At 43.4% G+C, this 21,504-nt stretch overlaps 1 protein-coding gene across 1 annotated transcript in view; it reads right to left on the bottom strand.

The window, feature by feature from the left end:
* elapor2b (endosome-lysosome associated apoptosis and autophagy regulator family member 2b) overlaps positions 1-21,504 on the bottom strand; it is a 106,009-nt gene that overhangs the window by 20,949 nt on the left and 63,556 nt on the right. The window contains exons 5-15 of the mRNA XM_080207774.1: positions 20,798-20,884; positions 17,823-17,928; positions 15,972-16,124; positions 10,037-10,125; positions 8,291-8,471; positions 6,747-6,875; positions 5,739-5,829; positions 5,542-5,644; positions 3,577-3,714; positions 3,206-3,469; positions 1,783-1,956 (exon numbers count right to left, since the gene is read on the bottom strand). Of these exons, the coding sequence (XP_080063900.1) occupies positions 1,783-1,956; positions 3,206-3,469; positions 3,577-3,714; positions 5,542-5,644; positions 5,739-5,829; positions 6,747-6,875; positions 8,291-8,471; positions 10,037-10,125; positions 15,972-16,124; positions 17,823-17,928; positions 20,798-20,884 (1,515 nt within the window). The remainder of the gene's footprint in view (positions 1-1,782; positions 1,957-3,205; positions 3,470-3,576; positions 3,715-5,541; positions 5,645-5,738; positions 5,830-6,746; positions 6,876-8,290; positions 8,472-10,036; positions 10,126-15,971; positions 16,125-17,822; positions 17,929-20,797; positions 20,885-21,504) is intronic.

Genomic DNA, 21,504 nt, shown 5'->3' with positions numbered 1-21,504 from the left:
GAGCACCCATTGAGAAATAATTACTCTGAACATGAAACAAAAAGTAAAACTATATTTTAATTGATACTGTGACATTCAACTGATTTAACAACATTTAGGATGGAAATGGCCTTTAGGCTGGTTTGAGCCCTATATTTTCTGGAGGACAGAACTTATATTTGTACATTGCAATCTCCCCCAAACTCTGCACCTTACAGTCATAGGGTCAAAGCGTTTTACAGCACAGAAACAGGCCCTTCGGTCCATCCTGCCTTCGGCAGCCATCTATTCTAACCCCATTTTCCAATACTTGGTCTATAGCCTTGTACGCTATAGCATTTCAAGTGCTCAGCTAAATGCTTTATCAACGTTGTAAGATTTCCCACCTCTACCACTCTTTCAGGCAGTGAGTTTCAGATTCCCATCACCCTCTGGGTGAAAAGGTTTTTCCTCAAATCCTCTCTAAATCTCCTGCCCCTGAAATCTGTGATCCCTCTACCATGAGGAAAAGTTTCTTCCTAATTACCCTCTGTATCTCATAATTTTATATGCCTCAATGAGGTCGCCCTGCAGTCTTCTCTGCTCTGAAAAGGAATCTAACCAGCCTTCCTCCGTAGCTGAAACGCTCCAGCCCTGGCAGCATCCTGGTGAATCTCCTCTGCACTCTTTCTCATTCAATCTCATCGTTCCTGTAGCACGGTGACCAGAACTGCACACAGTATTCTAGCTGTGGCCTGATGAGTGTTTTATACTGCTCCATCATAAGTGAGGCATACAGTATAAGAGCAGGGCATTAATAAAGGCAAGTATCTAATACGCCTGCGTAGCCACCTTATCTACCCATCCCGCTGCCTTCAGGACTTGTTGGACATGATCCCTCTGGTCCTCTGGACTTCCTAGCAATCTTCCAAAAATCAAAATCAGGAAGTAGTCCCACAAAACTTAAGCTGCACTTTATCTACAAAGTGATACTCCTTTGTTATTAATGAAAATTTAATTTCATCAGTGGCCGATTCCAATTCCTTTGGACAGTTCAGTATGAAACTGATTATAATACAGAATAGAGAAGCAGATACACTCACTGTTATTTAATAAGGATTCACATTGGATGCTAAAGGTAGAGTACAAGTTATTAACGACTCATTCACATTTGTAATGAAGATACTGGAGGCGATTCTTCTAAATCAATGTCAAATTTGTACAAAAGCTGGAAGAAAATCACCCTGTGTTTTTCAGCGGGAGTTTCAAAATGAATCTCCCAAACTCTTTATACTGCGGAGTGTCCTCGTGCGATTTGTGTTAAAAATTCAACGGATGGGGCCTATTCCAGGTGGAGAGGCCAGCAGCGTAGCGCTGAGGGGGCCACTGTGCATGTGTCTGTCAGCGCTGAGATCGGCGCGTGTGCAGTAACACTCACTGCCGGCCTCCTGGTCGCTGCCCCCCGCTGCCAGCCAGCCTCGATCTCCCCGCTGCCCCCCCCCGCCAGCCAGCCTCGATCCCCATCCCCCCTGTGATTCCTCCTCCACTGACAGCCCCAATCCTCCCCCTTGCAGCTCCGATCACTGGTCTCCCTCCCTCTGTTGCTCAACCAGAGATGTGTGAAGACTGTGTTGCCCAGTGGGGACCCCACGAAACACCCTCCACTAAAGTCTCCTGACCCATTGTGCTGCAAGTGCAGCGGGATGGGAGAATCGCCCCTGTTAATGTTACACATTTTGTTCTTCAAACCTGACTACATATTTCAGCAAATTTGCATCGTTACAGATTAGAATTGAAGCTTTCAGAGAGAGAAAAAAAACTTACCTCATTCCCACATAAGCTAATATTAAAGAAGTGAAAATACTTTGTCCCTCTGGAAGTGAAGCTTGGTCCATTCATTAGGGACGTGACAGCACCAAGACTGCTGAATTCAAAAGCTAAAGTCCGATTCTCCAGGGTGTGTGAGAAAGAGCAGTCACTGAAACAGATCGAGTGATCCTGTTTAAAAAGAGGGGTGCAAGCAATTAAATTACAACAAACCGTCACATTAATACTGTCAGTAAATGGAAGACTGACATTCCTACCCCACCTTTCCGGAGATTACTTCACTTAAAGGGTTGTAAAGGGAAGCTCCATCATCGGTTAAAGGCTAGAACAGAAAGAGAATTTTGATCCCTCAAAGATCGAGGGATCTGGTGATGGACGTGGCGTTGAAACCCAAGGTCAGCCACAATCGTATTGAAGAGCGGAGTCAGCTCGATAGGCCGTGTGCTCAACTCCTGCTCCCATTTGTTCCTGTGATATCCCAAAACACTTTCCAGCCAATTAAATAGATGTTCAGCGGGGGTGTGGGACTGCTGTAAGGTGGGCAAAGCCAAGGTGTACACAGCAAGCTCCCACAAGCAGTGTGGCAATGACAAGATCATCCGCTTACAATGATGTTGATTGAGGGATGAATATTGGCCAGGACACCACACAGCAAAATTCCCCCGCTCTTCTTCCAAATAATACCATGAGATCTGAAAAGGTCCCGGCGAGAGGGCGAATGGGGCCTTTGATTAAGCTCTGGCCTGAAAGATGGCACTCCCTCAGTACTGACTGACCCCCAGGGTGGGTCTTGAACCCACAATCTTCTGACTCATCCCGTCAGGATAAACCAACCAGGCCCCAAGCCTGTATCTCCATGCATTTAGCATGGCCAATTCCCCTAACAGGCACACCTTGGGGGGTGTGGGAGGAAACCAGAGCACCCGGAGGAAACCCACGCAGCTATGGGGAGAACACGCAAACTCCACGCAGTCACCCCAGACCAGAATCAAACCCCATCCCTGGCGCTGCGAGGCAGCAGTGCTAACCACTGTGCCACCGTGCCACCCCCGTGAGGTGGCATGTCTACTATTTCAGAATAATTCTAACATCCCTGCAGCTTGTAGCCATTCTAATTTCAATGGCAGTGGAGCGATACAAGGTAATAACCAATGATGTCTGGTAAAGGGTTCATATTAAAAGGGAGCAGAGATGGAGCCTTGGTTCATCTGAGGTGACTTACAGCAGCAGAAGGAAGAGTCACTGCAGGCTTCAAGTGGAGTAAAACCAGGTAATGTGTAGCTGAGACAGCCGGATGGAGTGATTATCTCTGTCCAACACAGCAGCAGGATCACAAGGCAGTAATCTAAACAATATTCTTACACCATCAACATTACTTGCTCACTCTCCAAGACAATGTTTCAGTTAAACACATACAGACCTTATTACTTTTGCTGGCAGGTCCACAAGAAAGGCAAGCCTCTACACCATAAGCATGGTGAGCAGAGAGGTAGGTGTTAGGGGGACAGTCCTTGCACTTATTTGTGGTTTTATCAATGTAGTGTCCAGGCGGACAAGGCACACAGGATGAACTTCTCTGATCAGTGCCCAGCGCACAAGGACGGCACTGTGAGGCCACACCATTCGCCGCATTGCTTACAGTGATGGAATAGATCTTTACATTATCATTCATATACTTTCGGACCTGGAACATTAATTTGACAAATTAAAATGCACATTCATTTCTTCAGTGCTCAACTTAAAATCTCTTTGATTTGAGGAAAAGCATTGAGGACGACAATATTAACTTACCTCTTGGGGAGAACTGGATCGTTGGAAAGCCCAGGTGTAGGTAACAGCTGCGTTCTTTGTTATGATGTGAGTATAAGACTGTCGCTCCTTGGTACCTTCCCAGGATTCCACCACACTAGTGGACTTCCTATTGATGTCCTGAAAATTCAAAGTGGCATCTGATTGATTGTTATCCCACATCTCCATGTTAATAATGTGACTTAGAATCATTGAATTCTACAGAACAGAAGGAAGCCATTTGGCCCATCAAGTCCACACCAACCACAATCCCACCCAGGCCCTATCTCCATTACTTCATGCATTTACCCTAGCTAGTCCCCCTGGCACTAAGGGACAATTTAGCATGGCCAATTCACTTAATCTGCACATCTTTAGACCGTGGGACCCGGAGGAAACCCACTTGTCATTGCTGTAATAAATTTGCCAAGATGACTAACACTTTGTAGAATAGACTCTTCTCTAAGCAATTGGGAAAACCACCCAAATTAATTAATTCATTATATACAAGTTTGTTCTTCTCCCCCTGCAAACATAGGGCTGAATAATGTGGGCTGGGGGACAAACGGCACCCCAAGAAACAACATCAGCATGGGGTCCAGATGCCCTGCGCCAACCCACCCTCATTGGGGAGGAAGTTTGCAGCTTTTTGAAATAACTCTCAGCTCACAGTTGTGGTTGATTCCCCGACTGGCTCTGCTATCTCTATCAGCAGGTACTGAAGCAGGAAATCTATCCATTCCACTTTCATTATCCACCACTCCAATGAAACCAAAAAGCAGCAAGGTCTCGTGGAAGCTGAGGTTTTGTACCGAAACACCTCAGCCTCAGAGAGCAACCACTAGTTTAGATATACTCCTGTAAAATATAAGTTCCCCATATTTCATACTTAGCTGCGATATCTCTTGACTTAATCAACTCTTTAATTACAACACTAAGTGCCAAAATAATTAAACAAAAGATTCAAGAGCAGTGAACATCCAGGAATTGTTTTAGTCTAAGTTTATTTATTAATGTCACAAGTAGGCTTATATTAACCCTGCAATGAAGTCACTGTGAAAATCCCCTAGTCGCCACACTCCGGCACCTGTTCAGGCACACTGAAGAAAAATTTAACACGGCCAACGCACCTAACCAGCACGTCTTTCAGACTGGGAGGAAACCAGAGCACCCGGAGGAAACCCACGCTGACACGGGGAGAATGTGCAGGCTCCGCACAGACGGTGACCCAATCCAAGAATCGAACCCGGGTCCCTGGCACTAAGACTGCAGTGCTAACCACTGCCATGCCACCCCACTAAGATGACATGTCGCCCTGGACAGTACCAGTAAGTGTGTTTGGCACTGCCAAATTCATGAATGCTAACTAAAATGAGACTTTAAGTTAGACTTTTAAACTAGTGGCCATGATCTCACAAGTGGGCATTTTGTCACGTGGACACCATATAAATCTATATGGAACAAAAAGAACAAAAATCCATGAGAATTTTTTCTGTGAATAATGCTGTTGGATGGAGGGATACCAAAACTGATGCTCCTGAGAGTCTGCATAGACTTGCAGTGCCTGGTGTTTAACTCAAATAGTCATTCAAGGTGAGTTCACCATGCAGTCCCTGGAACTCAGCACAACATCAGTGAATTCCCAAACATTGGAAAATGGATTTCCCAGCACCGAGCGCTCTTAAAAGACTGCTTGCTCTGTCTAAATTGATCCTGTAACCCAGCGGACATGGGCTGGACGTAAACAAGGGGTGATGGTAGGAGAAATTTTTTTTGTGAAGGTGGCCATTAGGATATTGAATAAGCTGCGAGAAACAGTAGGTGGAAGCAGAACTTGGGGCAGCAGAAAGAAGAATGGATAATTTTTTGTAAAAAAAAAATCAAAGGAAAGTGGATAACTCAAGCAGTGAGCCAGTCTCGGTGTGATAGAACATAGGACAGTGGGATTTTATGATTCAATGCACTTACCACCATGAAGTATAACTCGCAGCTTCCAGTGCACTGAGTCTCAAAGACAAAGCTGATCCTCCCTACTTCCATACCCATAGATCGTGACGATGAAACTGGTGGGCTAAACACAAGAGCAGAGACTGTGTTAAAAATTTCCAGCTAATTTAGAGCAAGATTTCCAAACCACTTTTGAATTATTTCAGTATGTGCCAAACCTAAAACTGGGAATGTGCAGATTTAATATGAGATAATCATTGTCAGAACCTCCAACTGCGCTGTGAACGTGGTCACCTGCCACTTCCCACCCTGCAAACAAAAAGAAGAAGAAATTATTTCTTAGCAACCTAATTCTCGTTCTTCACAAAATACTTGATTTCACATCGCTTTAGCAGGCTGATAGTGGGTCGATTAATACCTTCTTGTAGTTTGGTCAAATATTCTGAAAATTCATTTAAAACATCTCCTTCGTCAATCCACTTAAGCATCTTAAAATATTGTAATATGTCGGGAATTCTCAGCCCAGAACAAAACTAGCCATAATTGAGCAAGATTGGACAATCTCATTCCAGGATGTTTACTGATGAAGATAGTGGAAAAATTTGTACAGTGCACACACTCCTCTTAGAATCGCAATGCACTGTTCTGACAGAACAACTGAAGTTCCACTCTGCATGTAACCGTGAGATAGCAGATTTGGAAGAGGTTAATGTTGATTTTTGATAACAAAAGGAAACGTTATATCCAATTCTCAAGCACCAGCATAAATCAATGCGCAAAAACATCATTTTAGAAACCCGACAACTTTAATCACAGCAGCATCCATAGACCACAGCCAATATAATCCATATTAAATGTGAACTAAATGTTATTATATCAGCTTTATAAATGGATTTGGATTCATACCATCATAACATCAACTCCATTTTAATATGGTCCTTTCAGTCCACAGTGAGTTACTTCACTTGACACAGTCAGACAACTTACAGACATATAGCAAACAGGACTAGTTTACACTAAAACAAACAATGCCTTTTTTAGAATTCTAGCAATCATTCAAGTATTTGTCTTTGCAGTTTTCAATTTTTTTTTTTGTCTGCAGCATTTATAAAAACTGGCATTCACAGAAATCAAATGTCCACTCTTATCCTCTTAGTTCAGGGTGGATTCACAACCAGAGCCTCAGAAAACACAAACAAGGAAAATGCATCCTTGAAAAAGCTTACCATTCATTCCATCACACTTTGAATTTCCAACATTGAAACATGAAGTCTTCATGTTAGCAGGTAAAGTGTTCCACCATTTATATTCAAAACCCAACATGGGTTCAGTTCCTGCTGGGCACTGTTTACACGCTATGTGAAAATTAAATGAGAGAAATAATGTGACATACACAAAGTAATTCAGTTTCTCATTCATACACATATCATTATGCTCTTCTGCACTTTGTTACCAGTACTGTACTTAACCACTGTACCCAGATACACTGCTTCAAACGTCACTCTCATCCAGGTTACATTCTCTTTGATCGACAAAACATTGTATGGTGGCACAGAGACTAGCACTGCTGCCTCACAGCGCTAGTGACCCAGGTTCAATTCCCAGCTTGGGTCACTGTCTGTGGGGAGTTTGTGCATTCTCCCCATGTCTGCGTGGGTTTCCTCCGGGTGCTCTGGTTTCCTTCCACAGTCCAAAGTTGTGTGGGTTAAGTGGATTGGCCATGCTAAATTATCCCTCGGTGTCCCAAGAAGTGAAGTTAAGGGAATGAGGCAGGGGATGGGTCTGGGTGAGGTGCTGTGTTGGAGAATCAATGCAGATTCAAATGGACCAAATGGCCTCTTCTGCATTGTTGAGATTCTATGAAAGAAGATGAAGATTCTGAGAGTTTCAACACTAAATGCATCCACATCACAATTTAGAGTCTTCGCTCAGTAGCACAGTGGTTAGCACTGCTGCTTCACAGCTCCAGGGACCTGGGTTCGATTCCCAGCTTGGGTCACTGTTTGTGTGGAGTTTGCACATTCTCCTCATGTCTGCACGGGTTTCCTCTGGGTACTCCAGTTACCTCCTATGGTCCAAAGGTGTGCGGGTTGATTGGCCATGCTGAAGTTGCCCCTTGGTGTCCTGAGATGTGTAGGTTAGAGGGATTGGTGGGTAAATGTGTAGGGATATGGGGGTAGGACCTGGGTGGGATTGTGGTTGGTGCAGACTCGATGGGCTGAATGGTCTCTTTCTGTACTGTAGGGTTTCTATAATTCTCATAGTTCACACAAAAAGAATTAGCAAAACATCTCAAATTCTCAAAGTTAACCATGTTTCTCTCTTCACAGAGGCTGCCAGAATCATTGAGATTTGACAATTTTCTAATTACTGAAACATGGGCAGTGTATTTCCTTAATTTCAAACTTTCCTCCACTCCTTTACTGGCTTTTCTTGGGGATTAATTGGTTGACCACCTGCAATCCCTGGCCCCTCTCCCAAATAACCATTTCCCACATGTGTAACTCAGGGTTTACAAACTATTGAATCACAGGAGGCATCACAACTTTGACCAATTCTGTTCTCTCACAACTTTTCAGAGAACTAACTAGACGGCAGGAGATAGGAATGTGGAACTTTTCCCGCTACCAATCAGCAGAATGACCTATCAGATCCTTCAGCCTGAGTGGTTAGGATGAGATCAAGCTTTGACCGATTGTAGCCATATGCAATAACCATAGCATTTCAAAAACTGTTTTAAAAGTAGATTAATAAAATGCAAGATGCTTACAAGTCATTCCATCTGAATAGGTACCGGAGGGGCAGGGGGCACAGTTTGAAGTATCGTTGTTATAGAAACCAGGGTTACAGGGTGGACAAGGTTTCTTCGCCCCTGATGGGGGAAGTTTGATTGCGTTTTTTATGTCCTCCTTGCAGAGTTTTGGTGTTATCCATTTGTACATGACTTGCGTCTGAAAAACAATTTATGAAACATTCTGTTTTCCGAGGTTCAAAGCATTTAGTACATTCCTGAAGTAACGTCACAGTGGATTCTAAGCATGTTAACCACGCGATCCTTGTGTCTGAGTAAAGCGTTACTGCAACTACACAATTTCAAAAAATGTTTCTTCATTCCTCCTAATTTTGTAAAAGGTTCATTTCAGGAACATGTTAAATTGGAATTTCTAAGTAATTTAACTGATAAAGTGATGAAACAGGTCGATCACCAAACTTCTTACTGTCAGATTTTCAAACACCCAATTTATGATTCTTTATTTTGGGTTCAACCTTAACAATATTTAAAACCTGGTGCGATCTTACAAAAAATAATTCTACATTTAAAGAAGTCTGAAAACAGGTGTGTTTCAAACCTATTTATTGGGTGAATTTGGCCACAAAATCTTACCAAACACAATGGGTCACTTCAAAACTAGGGACATTTTTCACATAGAAAGGATTTGCGAAGTAAGAGGAACATCAATGTTAATACTTACCTCGTAACAAATGTTAACTCTCTCCGAAAACAAAAATCACAAGATGATCAAAAACAATTCTAGTATAGTTTCCTGAAAAAACACTATTAGCTTAATATTTAAAAGGAACGAACACATGATGTTGGTACGAGTGATTTCTCAATGAGGCCAGGAGGGGAATATTCCCTGGAATTCTGGCAATCTTCCCTGGAATGGTTCACTGTAGGGGCAAGTGACTAGTTTTACATTGAAATCAAGACAGTCACTCGATAATAAGCCATGAACGGGTGGCAGAGTGGTTAGCACCCCACTTCCCAGCTTGGGACACTGTCTGTATGGATCTGCACATTCTCCCCATGTCGGTGTGGGTTTCCTCCGGGTGCTGCAGTTTCTTCCCACAGTCCAAAGATGTACTGGTTAGGTGGATAGGCCATGCTAAATTGTCCCCTGGTGTTCCAAACTGTGTAGATGTGTGGGATTAGCAGGACAAATACATGGGGTAAGGGCCCGAGTAAGAGAGTCTGTGCAGATCAGTGGGCTGAATGGCCACCTCCTGCACTGCAGGGATTCTATGAAGTCAACAGATTGCCACAATCACTATGAAATTAGCCTTTTCATTATAGTTGCCGCCTCTTTCATCCAAAGCAGGTTGATCAGGTGATTTTTCTGCTTAACATTTAACATTAATTTTCTACTCAAAAAATTATTTTACCAAAACATTTTATTTACTTCAATCACCCAATTAGCCCAAAGAGACAGCAAAAACAAAAGAAAAATAAACACTGCTGCTCAAGAACAGAAGTGACATCCTCTCAAAACTGAATTCACATCTGAATCATCACAAATGGCTTGTTTGCAGCTCCAATTAATCAGTCAAAACATTGTACTGAACCAGGCAAGTGAAGTTCAAGACCTACATTTAAATATCAATTTTAAACTTCTAATGAAGCTCGCACTATTTGTTTGCGGTAAAGTAAGCTTGGGGGATAAATGTTAAAATGGGCAAAATATTGCGTTTATATTTCTAATTTTATCATTTTTTAAAAAGTACAAAATATAATTACCTTCCTTTCTTTGTCACATCGTGTGTGTATCTGGAAATAGTCTCTCTCTGTACATGGTGGGCGATTTTTACATTCACTGGATCCTTCATCTAGAAAGACAGCAATGGTAACAAAATAAACAAAATAGAAGTTAGCAGCATCAGATCTTATTTCAGAAATAATCAGAATGGAAATTAGCTGTTAAATTATCAGTTTGGAAATTACACAATTCTAGTAATCTGTTTATTTTGACTCATCAATTCATAACCCGATCAGTGGCTTTAAATCAGGTGAATTATATCATCCTCAGTTATCTGGTGTATCGGCTAACACTGTGTTATGTACAAATTCCACTACCAACACTCTCTTCCCTACCCCCCGAAACCCTCACTGCACATCCACTTTTTAACTAAGCGTGACTTGGGCTGTCATTCTCTGGTCCCGTTTGCCCTGCGATGCTGCCAGTGAGAACGGAGAATTTGGCACTCAGCCAAAACTTCATTGGCAACAGCGGGACTGGAGAATCCCAGATGCGGAGCTGGAGAATCCCAGCCATCATCGCCATATATTCCCAAAGCAGTTGACCGCACCAGCTCAGCAGGAGTTGGGTAGGGATTCGAGCTCTCATGCCAGAATTGCGTGGTGCTATGCCTTTACATTTCAAATTGCAGGTCAGACCTCAGTATCCCATAAGCTTACAGCTTTATTGAAACTAAAATGTTGCAGTTTCATTGTGATTAAGCTTGTATGTTTTACATTTGCTGTGTTTCAATTTAATCCACGTCAGTCGAATAATGAAACATCATTCTGTTTATAAAACATGTTGATCAAAATCAGTAAATGGGTCTCTCCCAAATTCCATTCCAAATTGCACAGTTCTTCAATCAGCCTCTTAGCTCAGAATCTTACTCTCCACCCTGATATCACCGAGTGTGGCCCCGTGTCAAATTCTGTTTTGAGGGGATTGAGCTATGAGGAGAGGCTGAATAAACTAGGCTTGTACTCGTTAGAGTTTAGAAGAATGAGGGGAGATCTCATTGAGACGTATAAGATGATGAATGGGATGGATAGGATAGAGGTGGAGAGACTCTTCCCGCTCAAAAAAGACAGTAGGACTAGGGGGCACAGCCTCAAGATAAAGGGGAGGCGGTTTAGAACGGAGTTGAGGAGGAACTTCTTCGCTCAAAGGGTGGTGAATCTCTGGAATTCTCTGCCCGTTGAAGTGGTGGAGGCTGCCTCGCTAAATATTTTTAAGAAGCAGGTTGATGGGTTCTTGATAAGAGAGGGGATTAAGGGTTATGGGGAGAGGGCGGGAAAGTGGAACTGAGCCACGACAGATCAGCCATGATCTTATTGAATGGCGGGGCAGGCTCGAAGGGCTAGATGGCCTACTCCTGCTCCTATTTCTTATGTTCTTATGTTCTTATACTCCTGCAAAGCACTGTGGGACATTAGGTTGGTACACAAATGCAAGTTGTTGTTGTGTCCTTGGATTGGACACATCGCACACTAAACGGACAAAACATACCATTCATAGAGTGTATAGGGGTGAAGGAAAGGAGAGAGGAACTTGGAGAACTAAGTGTTGCAATTACTGATAGGGTAAAGAGAAAAATCAGCTTAAGGTGTGACAGGACCATTCAAAAGTCTGATGGCAGCAGGGAAGAAGCTGTTCTTGAGTCACTTGGTACGTGACCTCAGACTTTTGTGTCTTTTTCCTGACGGAAGGTAGTGGAAGAGAGAATGTCCGGGGTGCGTGGGGTCCTTAATTATTCTGGCTGCTTTTCCGAGGCAGCAGAAAGTGTAGACAGAGTCAATGGATGGGAGGCTGGTTTGCGTGATGGATTGGGCTTCATTCACAACCTTTTGTAGCTTCTTGCGGTCTTGGTCAGAGCAGGAGCCCATACCAAGTTGTGATAAAACCAGAAATAATATTTTCTATGGTGCATCTGTAAAAGTTGGAGAGAGTTGTGGCAGACATGCCAAATTTCTTTAGTCTCCTGAGAAAGCAAAGGCATTGGTGGGGCTTTCTTAACTATAGTGTGGGTGTGGGGGGGACCAGCTCAGGTTGTTGGTGATCTGGACACCAAGAAATTTGAAGCTCTCGACCCTTTCCTCTCCATTGCCTTTCCCGACAGGAATTTAAATCTGGCACAGATTCAAGGGGATCACCAGACACATGGCAGCAGTGATGCCAACCAGCTGGTAAACAACCAGACTGGAGCATTCTCACAACCAATCAAGAAGTGGGAAGCACAGCATCCTTCATTTTTAATTTCAAATTTCAGAAAACAAAATAATTTCATTGGACTGAAATCTAAAATATCACTGTATCAAAATTAAAAAACGCTGGGTAGGATTCTCCCAAACAAATCCTAAGTGTCAAATTCAGATAAAAACTGGAGTAAATCCCACTGTAAAAACAGTGGGAATTTCAAAATGAATCTCCCACACTCTGCATTGCAAAGTGCCTCAGCGTGAATCCCATGGAAAATCAGTGGGCAGGGCCTATTCCCGCTGGAGAGGCTGACAGCATAGCGCTGGGCAGCTCACTGCGCATGTGCATTCGGTCAGAGTCGAGATTAGCGCACGCACAGCAGCCCCGCACTGCTGGTCTCCCGATCGCTGGCCCTGCATTGCTGCATACGGACCCAACTTGATCTCTGACCCCCCCCAGATGCATCCAGGCCAGCCCCGCAAACCCCCAACCCCACCACCCCGGCAATCCCGATCTCCCCCTCTGCCAGTCCCAACCCCCCTTTTAGCCACGTCCACTCTGATGTCCAGCCCTAATCACTGACCTCCCTCCCTCCCTCCGTCAGTGCCGATTGCAAAGTGACAGCGGGACTCCCCATCCCCATCCCCACCGATTTCTCCCCCTCCACCAGGCCTCCCCATTAGGCCCCACCCCCTTGGCACTGCCAGACTGGCAATACCCAGGGGGGCACACTTCTCTTATCTCTGGGAGGCCTCCGTGGCCCCCCTTCACTCCAGTGGGGTCAGGCCGCGAGCTCCCCGCAGTGGGGAGCTATAGTAAACCCTGCTGGAGTGAATCAGACTGGGGGTGGTGGGTGAGGAGGGGGAGCGGGGTGAGGCTGGTGGGCCCAGAGCCGTCAGTCCCAGGCCCGCTAATGCGATGGTAACTCTCATTTGAATACACTCAGCAGCTCGATCTCTGGCAAGAAGCTGACGGCATTGGAAATCCGATAGCCAAAGACTCGCAGACCCCGTGGTACCCAGGCTTCCACTCGAGTCTCCCGGCTCACTGCATTGTCTTCACATTCTTCTAAAAACATGCAAATTTTGATCATAATAGGGAAATATAAAATCAGTTTTACAGCACAAGGGTGTATAACAAAAATTAAGTTAATGCGCCTTTAAAAATGTACGAACAGAGGAAATTTAGGCCAAGTAATATTTTCCCCAATTATAAAAATACCCATATCTATCTGCAATAGCAGTTGTGGCAGTAAATGAGATGCTGTGATAGAGCTTTCCCATGTTCAAGTATCGTTCAACTATCACATATCGTTTAACACACAGTCTGAACATGTTGGGGAGAATAAAAGATGGTGCCTGCAATTGCAGCTTATGGCCATTGGGAGGCAGCATTGACTAAACATTGCGTTTCCATCATCCTTTGGTTCTCAGTAACTTTGACAAATGACTTTTCCAATAACGTTACAAAAACCGCTTTCTAACTTTACCTTCAACTCCCCCAGCCTGCTGCTTAATCCCCGATAGATACTGATCCTACTCATAGATTAGGTGCATTGACCCAAACAGGCACCGGAATGTGGCGACTAGGGGAATTTCACCTTAAGAACATAAGAACATAAGAAATAGGAGCAGGAGTAGGCCATCTGGCCCTTCGAGCCTGCCCCGCCATTCAATAAGATCATGGCTGATCTGTCGTGGCTCAGTTCCACTTTCCCGCCCTCTCCCCATAACCCTTAATCCCCTCTCTTATCAAAAACCCATCAACCCGCTTCTTAAAAATATTTAGCGAGGCAGCCTCCACCACTTCAACGGGCAGAGAATTCCAGAGATTCACCACCCTTTGAGTGAAGAAGTTCCTCCTCAACTCCGTTCTGAACTGCCCCCCCTTTATCTTGAGGCTGTGCCCCCTAGTCCTACTGTCTTTTTTGAGCGGGAAGAGTCTTTCCACCTCTATCCTATCCATCCCATTCATCATCTTATACGTCTCAATGAGATCTCCCCTCATTCTTCTAAACTCTAACGAGTACAAGCCTAGTTTATTCAGCCTCTCCTCATAGCTCAACCCCCTCAACTCCGGTATCAGCCTAGTAAACCTCCTCTGCACTCCCTCCAAGGCCAAAATATCCTTGCGTAAGTGCGGCGCCCAAAACTGCACACAGTACTCCAGCTGCGGCCTCACCAATGCCCTATACAGCTGCAGCAAGACCTCCCTACTTTTATATTCAATCCCCCTCAGTGTTAATGTAAGCCTTACTTGTGACACTAATAAATAAAACTTTGCTTTCTTTACTTTAGAACCATAGAATCCCGACAGTGCAGAAGAGGCCATTTGGCCCATGGAGTCTTCGCCGACAGGGCATCTTACCAAGGCCCCCTCCCCCCCTAGTCCTGTCCCTGTAACCCCACACATTTCCCATGGCCAATCCACCTAATCTGTGGACTGTGGGAGGAAACCAGAGCACCCGGAGGAAACCCACACAGACATGGGGAGAATGTGCAAACTCCACACAGACAGTGACCCAAGGCCAGAATTATGGTGGTTAGCACTGCTGCCTCACAGCGCCAGGGACCAAGACCTTTTTGGGGGAGTTCAATGCAGACCTGATGGGCCGAATGGTCTCCCTTCTGTGGGATTCTATGGTTCCAGACTTGTGACAGGAATGAAAAGGGATTTTTTTAATAATTATTTACCGATCATGACAATACATAATTTTCCCATCTTTAAAACTTTATTGAACATAATAAGAAAAGCACATTGTTGTAATTAAAACTAAATAACAAAATGTGGTGTTTTCAATGCCCAAATTGAACATTTTCCCTGATCTCTGTCACAATTTTCACAGTAACTTCATTTCAGTGTTCATCAGATATAGAAGCAGAATTAGGCCATTCGGCCCCTCAAATCCACTCTGCCGGTCGATCATGTTTATTATGCTCCTCATCCCCATTTTCCTCCCTTCTCCCCACAACCCTTAAGGCTATAAGACATAGGAGCAGAATTAGGCCTCTCGGCCCATCAAATCTGCTCCGCCATTCGATCATGGCTGATATTTTTCTCATCCTCATAATCTCTGATCCTTTTATTAATCAAGAACCTAACTATCTCTGTCTTAAAGACACTCAATGATCCGGCCTCCACAACCTTCTGCGGCAAAGAGTTCCTCAGAGTTCCATTACCAATTAAAAATCTTCCTTAAATTTACTCACTGTCCCAGCACCCATCGCACTTTGGGGCTGTGAATTCCACAGATTCACAACCCTTTGGGAGAAGTAGTTTCTCCTGAACTCTGTTTTAAATTTGCTAGCCTTTATCCTAAGACTATGATGTCTAAGTGTTAATGTAAGCCTATCTGTGACACCATTAAATAAACTTGAAAACAATTTCATCAGCTGCTTAATAGTTTCACAATTTGTCTGTGCATTGAACTCTTCGAATTTCAACTTCTCGCTAGAATTTAACATTGGAACTTGGGTCCACAGCTGAATGTGCATCACAGCAATGATATTAATCTTAATGCGCACTTCATGTAAATACGTATCTTGCAATACTCCTGTTGTTGCGAACAAAATGCGTCTCAGAGCCAGGGAAAAGCAGAAGTCTTCAAGTGGCAACCAGAAAAGAACAGTTCCTTTTAAATCAATTTACAGAATTCCCAGGATTTTACAGTGGGAATTAGATTTAAAAAAATAAATTTTCATACTGTTGTTCAAACAATGAAACGTGAAGCGACCGTACCTGAAAACTGCTTTGATTCATCACATTTCTGGCAGGATCTTGCTCCTCTGACTGAGTACGTATTTCTAGGACAAGGTTTGCAGATTGTTGAGCCAGCAGCGTCACTAAATGTACCAGGTTTACACGGGAAACATTCTGATGTATAAGCAACCCCTGTTCAAAATAACATGAGATGTTCATCGCACAGATCTTAACTTAACACATCCTGATTAGTGTGAAGTTAACGATGAAGATTTTTACCAAGTGAGGGTGAAGTTTGGGTTAGTTTTGTACGTCGCGTCATGGATTCTTTCCTGAGGGAAGATGCTGCGATGAACTGTTGCCCCGTTATATTAAAAAAACCTCTTTCTTTCTCCCTCACTTTCTTCTCTTTCTCATCCCCCATTTCAAAATTCCTGATAAAGGTTGTGGACCATCAGGGAAGCGGAATTGTCAGTGAACATATTTAAAGTCAAGACAATTTGTGGAATGATCTAATTTCCGAGTGATCTTGACCTGACTCTCCTCATCTGGAGCAAGGTGCCAGAAAAACTCTGAAGCTGCAAGATATCAGCTTGCACTGGGTGTGCAGCGCAGCGCCAAGTGTTACTAAAATTTCCTGGAATAACTATTTCTATCTCAGGTCTGAGCGAATGAAAGTTGGAGTAGATTCTGGAACTTTTTCCCTGGAGCAATATGGGATGTGAGAGAAGCTGGAAGTACAAAAGGCTGACTTTCCTCGGAATATCGTGCTTCCTTGTAGGTCGGAGCTGAAAAGCCAAATCCAAAAGATAAACGCCAAAAATCTCCACCTTCATTTGCAGCCAAGATTCTCCGGGGCCGGGAGAAAGGAATGGAGTTCTAGCTGGAATGCCAAATTCTCCATTCTCACTGACAGCAGGAAGGAGGTGAAGAAACCCACCCAAAACCTTGTTCAACAAAGAAACATCACATGAACCCATGTGGAATTTCAGGAAAAAGGCCAATTGCAACACTTGTGAATCTGAAGCCAGCAGTTAATACAAACTGGAATCTTAGTGAATAATAAAAAGTGAAGTGACGGGACAAACTCATTTTCAAGTTTCTTGCGGTAATTAGGAGAATTATGCAATCTTCACAAGTTGAATTGATGGATTTTGGAATAAAAAGTCCCACTTTTTAAAAATTTATTCCTCAGATGTGAGCATCATTGGCAAAGCGGGCACGTGCTGCCAATCCTAATTTCCCTTCAGGGGATAGCAATGAGTCACTTCCTTGACCACAACCGAATGGCTCATTTCAGAGGGCAGCTGAGAGTCAACCACATTACTGTGGCTCAGGAATCACGTGTAGGCCAGATCGGGTAAGGACGGCAGATTTCCTTCCTTAAAGGAAATCAGTCCATTAGTTTTGATGGTCTCCATTGCGAATACCAGCTTCATATTACAGATTTTATTCAATAAATGGAATTTGAAATTTGAAATTTGAACTTGTGTCTCTGGACCATTAGCCTCTGGGTTACTGGTTCTATGTCCTTATCCACAATGCTCCCATAGCCCTGAAAATAAAACATTGCCACTGAATACAGAGGAGAAAAGGCAGATGTTGTGGATCTATTATTTAGTTTCCAATTTGACTTTCAAGGCCTGTCGGATAAATTTACTTTGTGATGTTTTCCCAGCCAGAGATTATCACAGATCAAAGTTGCACAAAAAATTATATTAGACAAAATGTTCTCAAGAGTTTATAATAACGAAGAAGGAAACTTGTACATAAAGGTATAAGTTGGATAACGATTCTTAATATATATTGCAACACAAATATAAATAATGTATTATAAATGGAATAACTTGTTATATACTACAAAACATTCAGAAATCTTGTAAATCTTACCTTCAATATGAATATTTTTTAAGAGAACTGGTTTGGACATTTTCTCGCCCAAAAGGATTCCAGTTGTTCTCCAATAAAGGACATTTGTACCAGTCTTTAAATTCACCTACACAGACAATTGTAAAAGAAATCAAAACATCTTTTTATCATCATCGCAGTTTATATCTCATACTTCTTTGCAAGTTCATTTATATAACAATAGAATGCTTGAAGCATAACTAAATGCCTCTTAAGTTTCAACTACAGGACTGATTTGAAGGCAGGGTGTCTGCAAATGGGATCAGTTGTTTAGTTGGAAGAAATGATGGGTGTTCCAGTTCCTACAGGACGGTGATTCTCCGTCTCTCGCTCTCTCTCCCCTATTGACAGGCTTCTCTTCAGCTGCCGAGGTTACATAGACTGGAATTCCCTCAGTAGAACCCCCCTCCTCTGCTCTTTCGTTAACCTCCTCAAAGCCCAGTTCTTTACTGAACTTCTGATCACTCATCCCAGTCCCTCCTTCACTGCCTTGGCAACCAGTTTTCCTCACAGCTTTGTATTCACCCGTGGGACATGGGCAGTGCTGGCTGGCCAGCATTTATTGCCCATCTCTTGGAGGGCAGTTGAGAGTCAACCACATTGCTGTGGCTCTGGAATCACATATTGGCCAGACCGGGTAAGGATAGCAGATTTCCTTCCCTAAGGACATTCGTGAACCTGATGGGTTCCTACAACAATTAACAACAGTTTCAGTAGATTCCTAATTCCAGATTTTTTTTTATTGAATTCAAATTCCACCATCTGCTGTGACGGGAATCGAACTCGGGTCCCCAGAACATTAGCAGAGTTTCTGGATTAATAATCTAGCGATAATACCACTAGGCTATCACCTCCCACTATTTGTTTTCCATGATATGAATGCAAGTTTCATCTCCAAAATGCATCTTGATGCCATTGAGTATGTCACTGAGCTCTCCTGATTAAGAAAGAGGTAGTTTATTTTCTTGGTGCAGCCTGGGAAGGGAAGAAACCCAAAGGAATTTCGGAAATCCCGTCCCTGATGACCCGACAAAGATTTAAATTGGACTGAACAGTTGGGCCGACAAATAATTTCTCAGATAGCAGCACCTTCAGGTCCATACGTACAAGTATATATCGAACAAAAAATGCCCCCTTTATCCCCTTGTTCCATGTCCCATTAGAATCCATATGGACACAAATATATGATTGGCCATGTCTACAGTTGACTGGGTGAAATAGTTTGCAGTATTGTATAGTGTAGCACATTCCTCTCTATGTTATCCACAAACGCTCCTTTGTTGTTTCCTGCACCTAATGTTCACAAGGCAGACTTTAATCTGTTTCCGTAGTGAGGTTTTTCCTGGAACAGGTCACTACTCTGTCATCAGCGGCTTATAGCTTGAGGGGCGCCATTCCCCATCAAGGTGGCTGACCAGGGGGTTCCTCCTGCTCTTACCACCTGTCATACGTGTGTGTTGGAAGGATTCATACTCAACCTGTTTGACCCTGTTATGGAAGCGCTTCCTTGGCCATCAAGTCCTGGGTTTGGGACAATACTCACTGCATCACAAGCCCTTGCTTTTCTTTACAGAACTCCGAACAGGGCGACCATGGCCTCGCTCCTCTAAATGTTAGGACATCATCCAAGCTAAAAAGTGAACCATTAAAGAGTTCCATTTCCTGACTAGGAATGTCTACAGGAGTGTACCAGCTCCCTCAATCAAAAGACCAAAAAAAAAAGTTGTTGTTTGCTCCATAATTGAGTTTTGTTTTTGGTTGTTGGTGTGATGTCTGTTCCAGGAAATTTCACATTGAATGGTGCTGCCTCAAACTGAGACACACATCCACGGTTATCAAAGGGCTTCCTCTTCCCATTATATTCATCAGCATTTTCAAAGCTTTGGACAATTATTTAACAAATGATGATCCAGTCCTTTCAAAAGACTGTCTTTGCCGACAACATTTCTTCAGAGCCAAAAAAATCGACTGCGTTCCACTGGCAGTTTACAGTAAGTCATCGCAGCTAATTTCCAATTAAACTGATAGTCAAAAAACACTATTCAAGTGGATTCACCAACTTAATGGCGCTAGCAAAAAAAGTTGATGTATCAACATTTTCCATGCTTTTATTTCAATATAATTCTATATGGTTACCAAATACCTTCAATCCTAACATTTCAAGAATGTCCCTTAACCATTTTGGTATTTTGCATTCCTTACATTTGTTTGGGATTAATATTACTGGGTGAGATTCTCCAGCCTCCCCTCAGCATTTGGCAGGAGCCAGGGTGCCAATCATTGCAGAGGGATTCTCTGGTCCAGCTGCTGTCAGTGACCCACCCAGGCCCCTGCCCTCCCCCTCACCGCCCACCCCCCACGACAGCCCACAGGACCAGAGAATCACACCAGCACAAACAGCCGGAGAACTTTGACCAACGTCTCTCTCCCCACAACTGCTTTTTCCAATAACTAAAGCTTCATTTGCTCTAAATTATCCATTTTAATTTGCAAACCCAGAAGACAATTATCTTGCCTCTTCCATTGGAAGCAGAACAGTGTTAACTATCTGCCTCACAGCACCAGAGACCCAGGATCGATTCCCAGCTTGGGTCACTGTCTGTGCGCTCTCCCCACGTCTGCGTGGGTTTCCTCCGGGTGCTCCGGTTTCCTCCCAACTCCAAAGATGTGCGGGTTAGTTTGACTGGCCATGCTAAATTGCCCCTTAGTGCCAGGGGGATTAGCAGGGTAAATACATGGGGTTATGGGGATAGGGCCGAGTTGGGATTGTTGATGGGCCAAATGGCCTCATTGTGCACTGTTGGATTCTATGATTCTATCCAGGAATGGGACAAAGTCAGTTCACTCCTGTTAAATTTGTCCCAGCACTATTCTTTTACCGTATCTTTCAGATATATATTTAAAAATGAATACGGTTTTACAATAATCACGTTTCAAACAGTCAGGTTGCCGCTTACCGAATGTCCTTTCCATTCATCACGTTCTGTTAGACGCATCCACTTTTGATCTGTTGCTTCTGTGTTCTGACACTGATCGTTTTGTACCTGGGAAGAAAGGATTTGTAATGAAGAACCATGGAAAATAACAATTACACTCTGCTTTTCGTCACATCAGAAACAGCAATATATCAGACACGGTGCTCTCTCTCACTCTTAAATTCAACGACAGAGTTATGAATGTTGACAAAATATGTCAGAATTTGAGTTCCCTGACTGAGCTCACACAGAGCTTTGTTTTCATTGGTCACTGATCCTGAATGTTTGATTAAAGTAAATTACTGTGGATGCTGGAATTGGAAACAGAAACAAAAAGTGCTGGAAAATCTCAGCATAGAAACATAGGGAATAGGAGCAGGAGGAGGCCATTTGGCCCTTTGAGCTTGCTCCGCTATTTATCATGGCTGATCATCCAACTCAATAGCCTAATCCTGCTTTTTCCCCCCATAATCTTTGATCCCATTCGCCCCAAGTGCTATATCCAGCCGCCTCTCGAATACATTCAATGTTTTGGCATCAACTACTTCCTGTGGTAATGAATTCCACAGGCTCACCGCTCTCTGGGTGAAGAAATGTCACCTCATCTCCATCCTAAAATGATCTATCTTGAATCTTCAGACTGTGACCCCTGGTTCTTGACACCCCCACAATTGGGAACCTCCTTCTTG

Source organism: Carcharhinus amblyrhynchos, chromosome 19, assembly GCF_965287045.1.
Source record: "Carcharhinus amblyrhynchos chromosome 19, sCarAmb.v2.hapA, whole genome shotgun sequence".
In the NCBI taxonomy this organism is placed as follows: domain Eukaryota; kingdom Metazoa; phylum Chordata; class Chondrichthyes; order Carcharhiniformes; family Carcharhinidae; genus Carcharhinus; species Carcharhinus amblyrhynchos.
The sequence above is the reverse complement of the archived record's forward strand: the minus strand, read 5'-3'. Positions and strand labels throughout refer to the sequence as shown.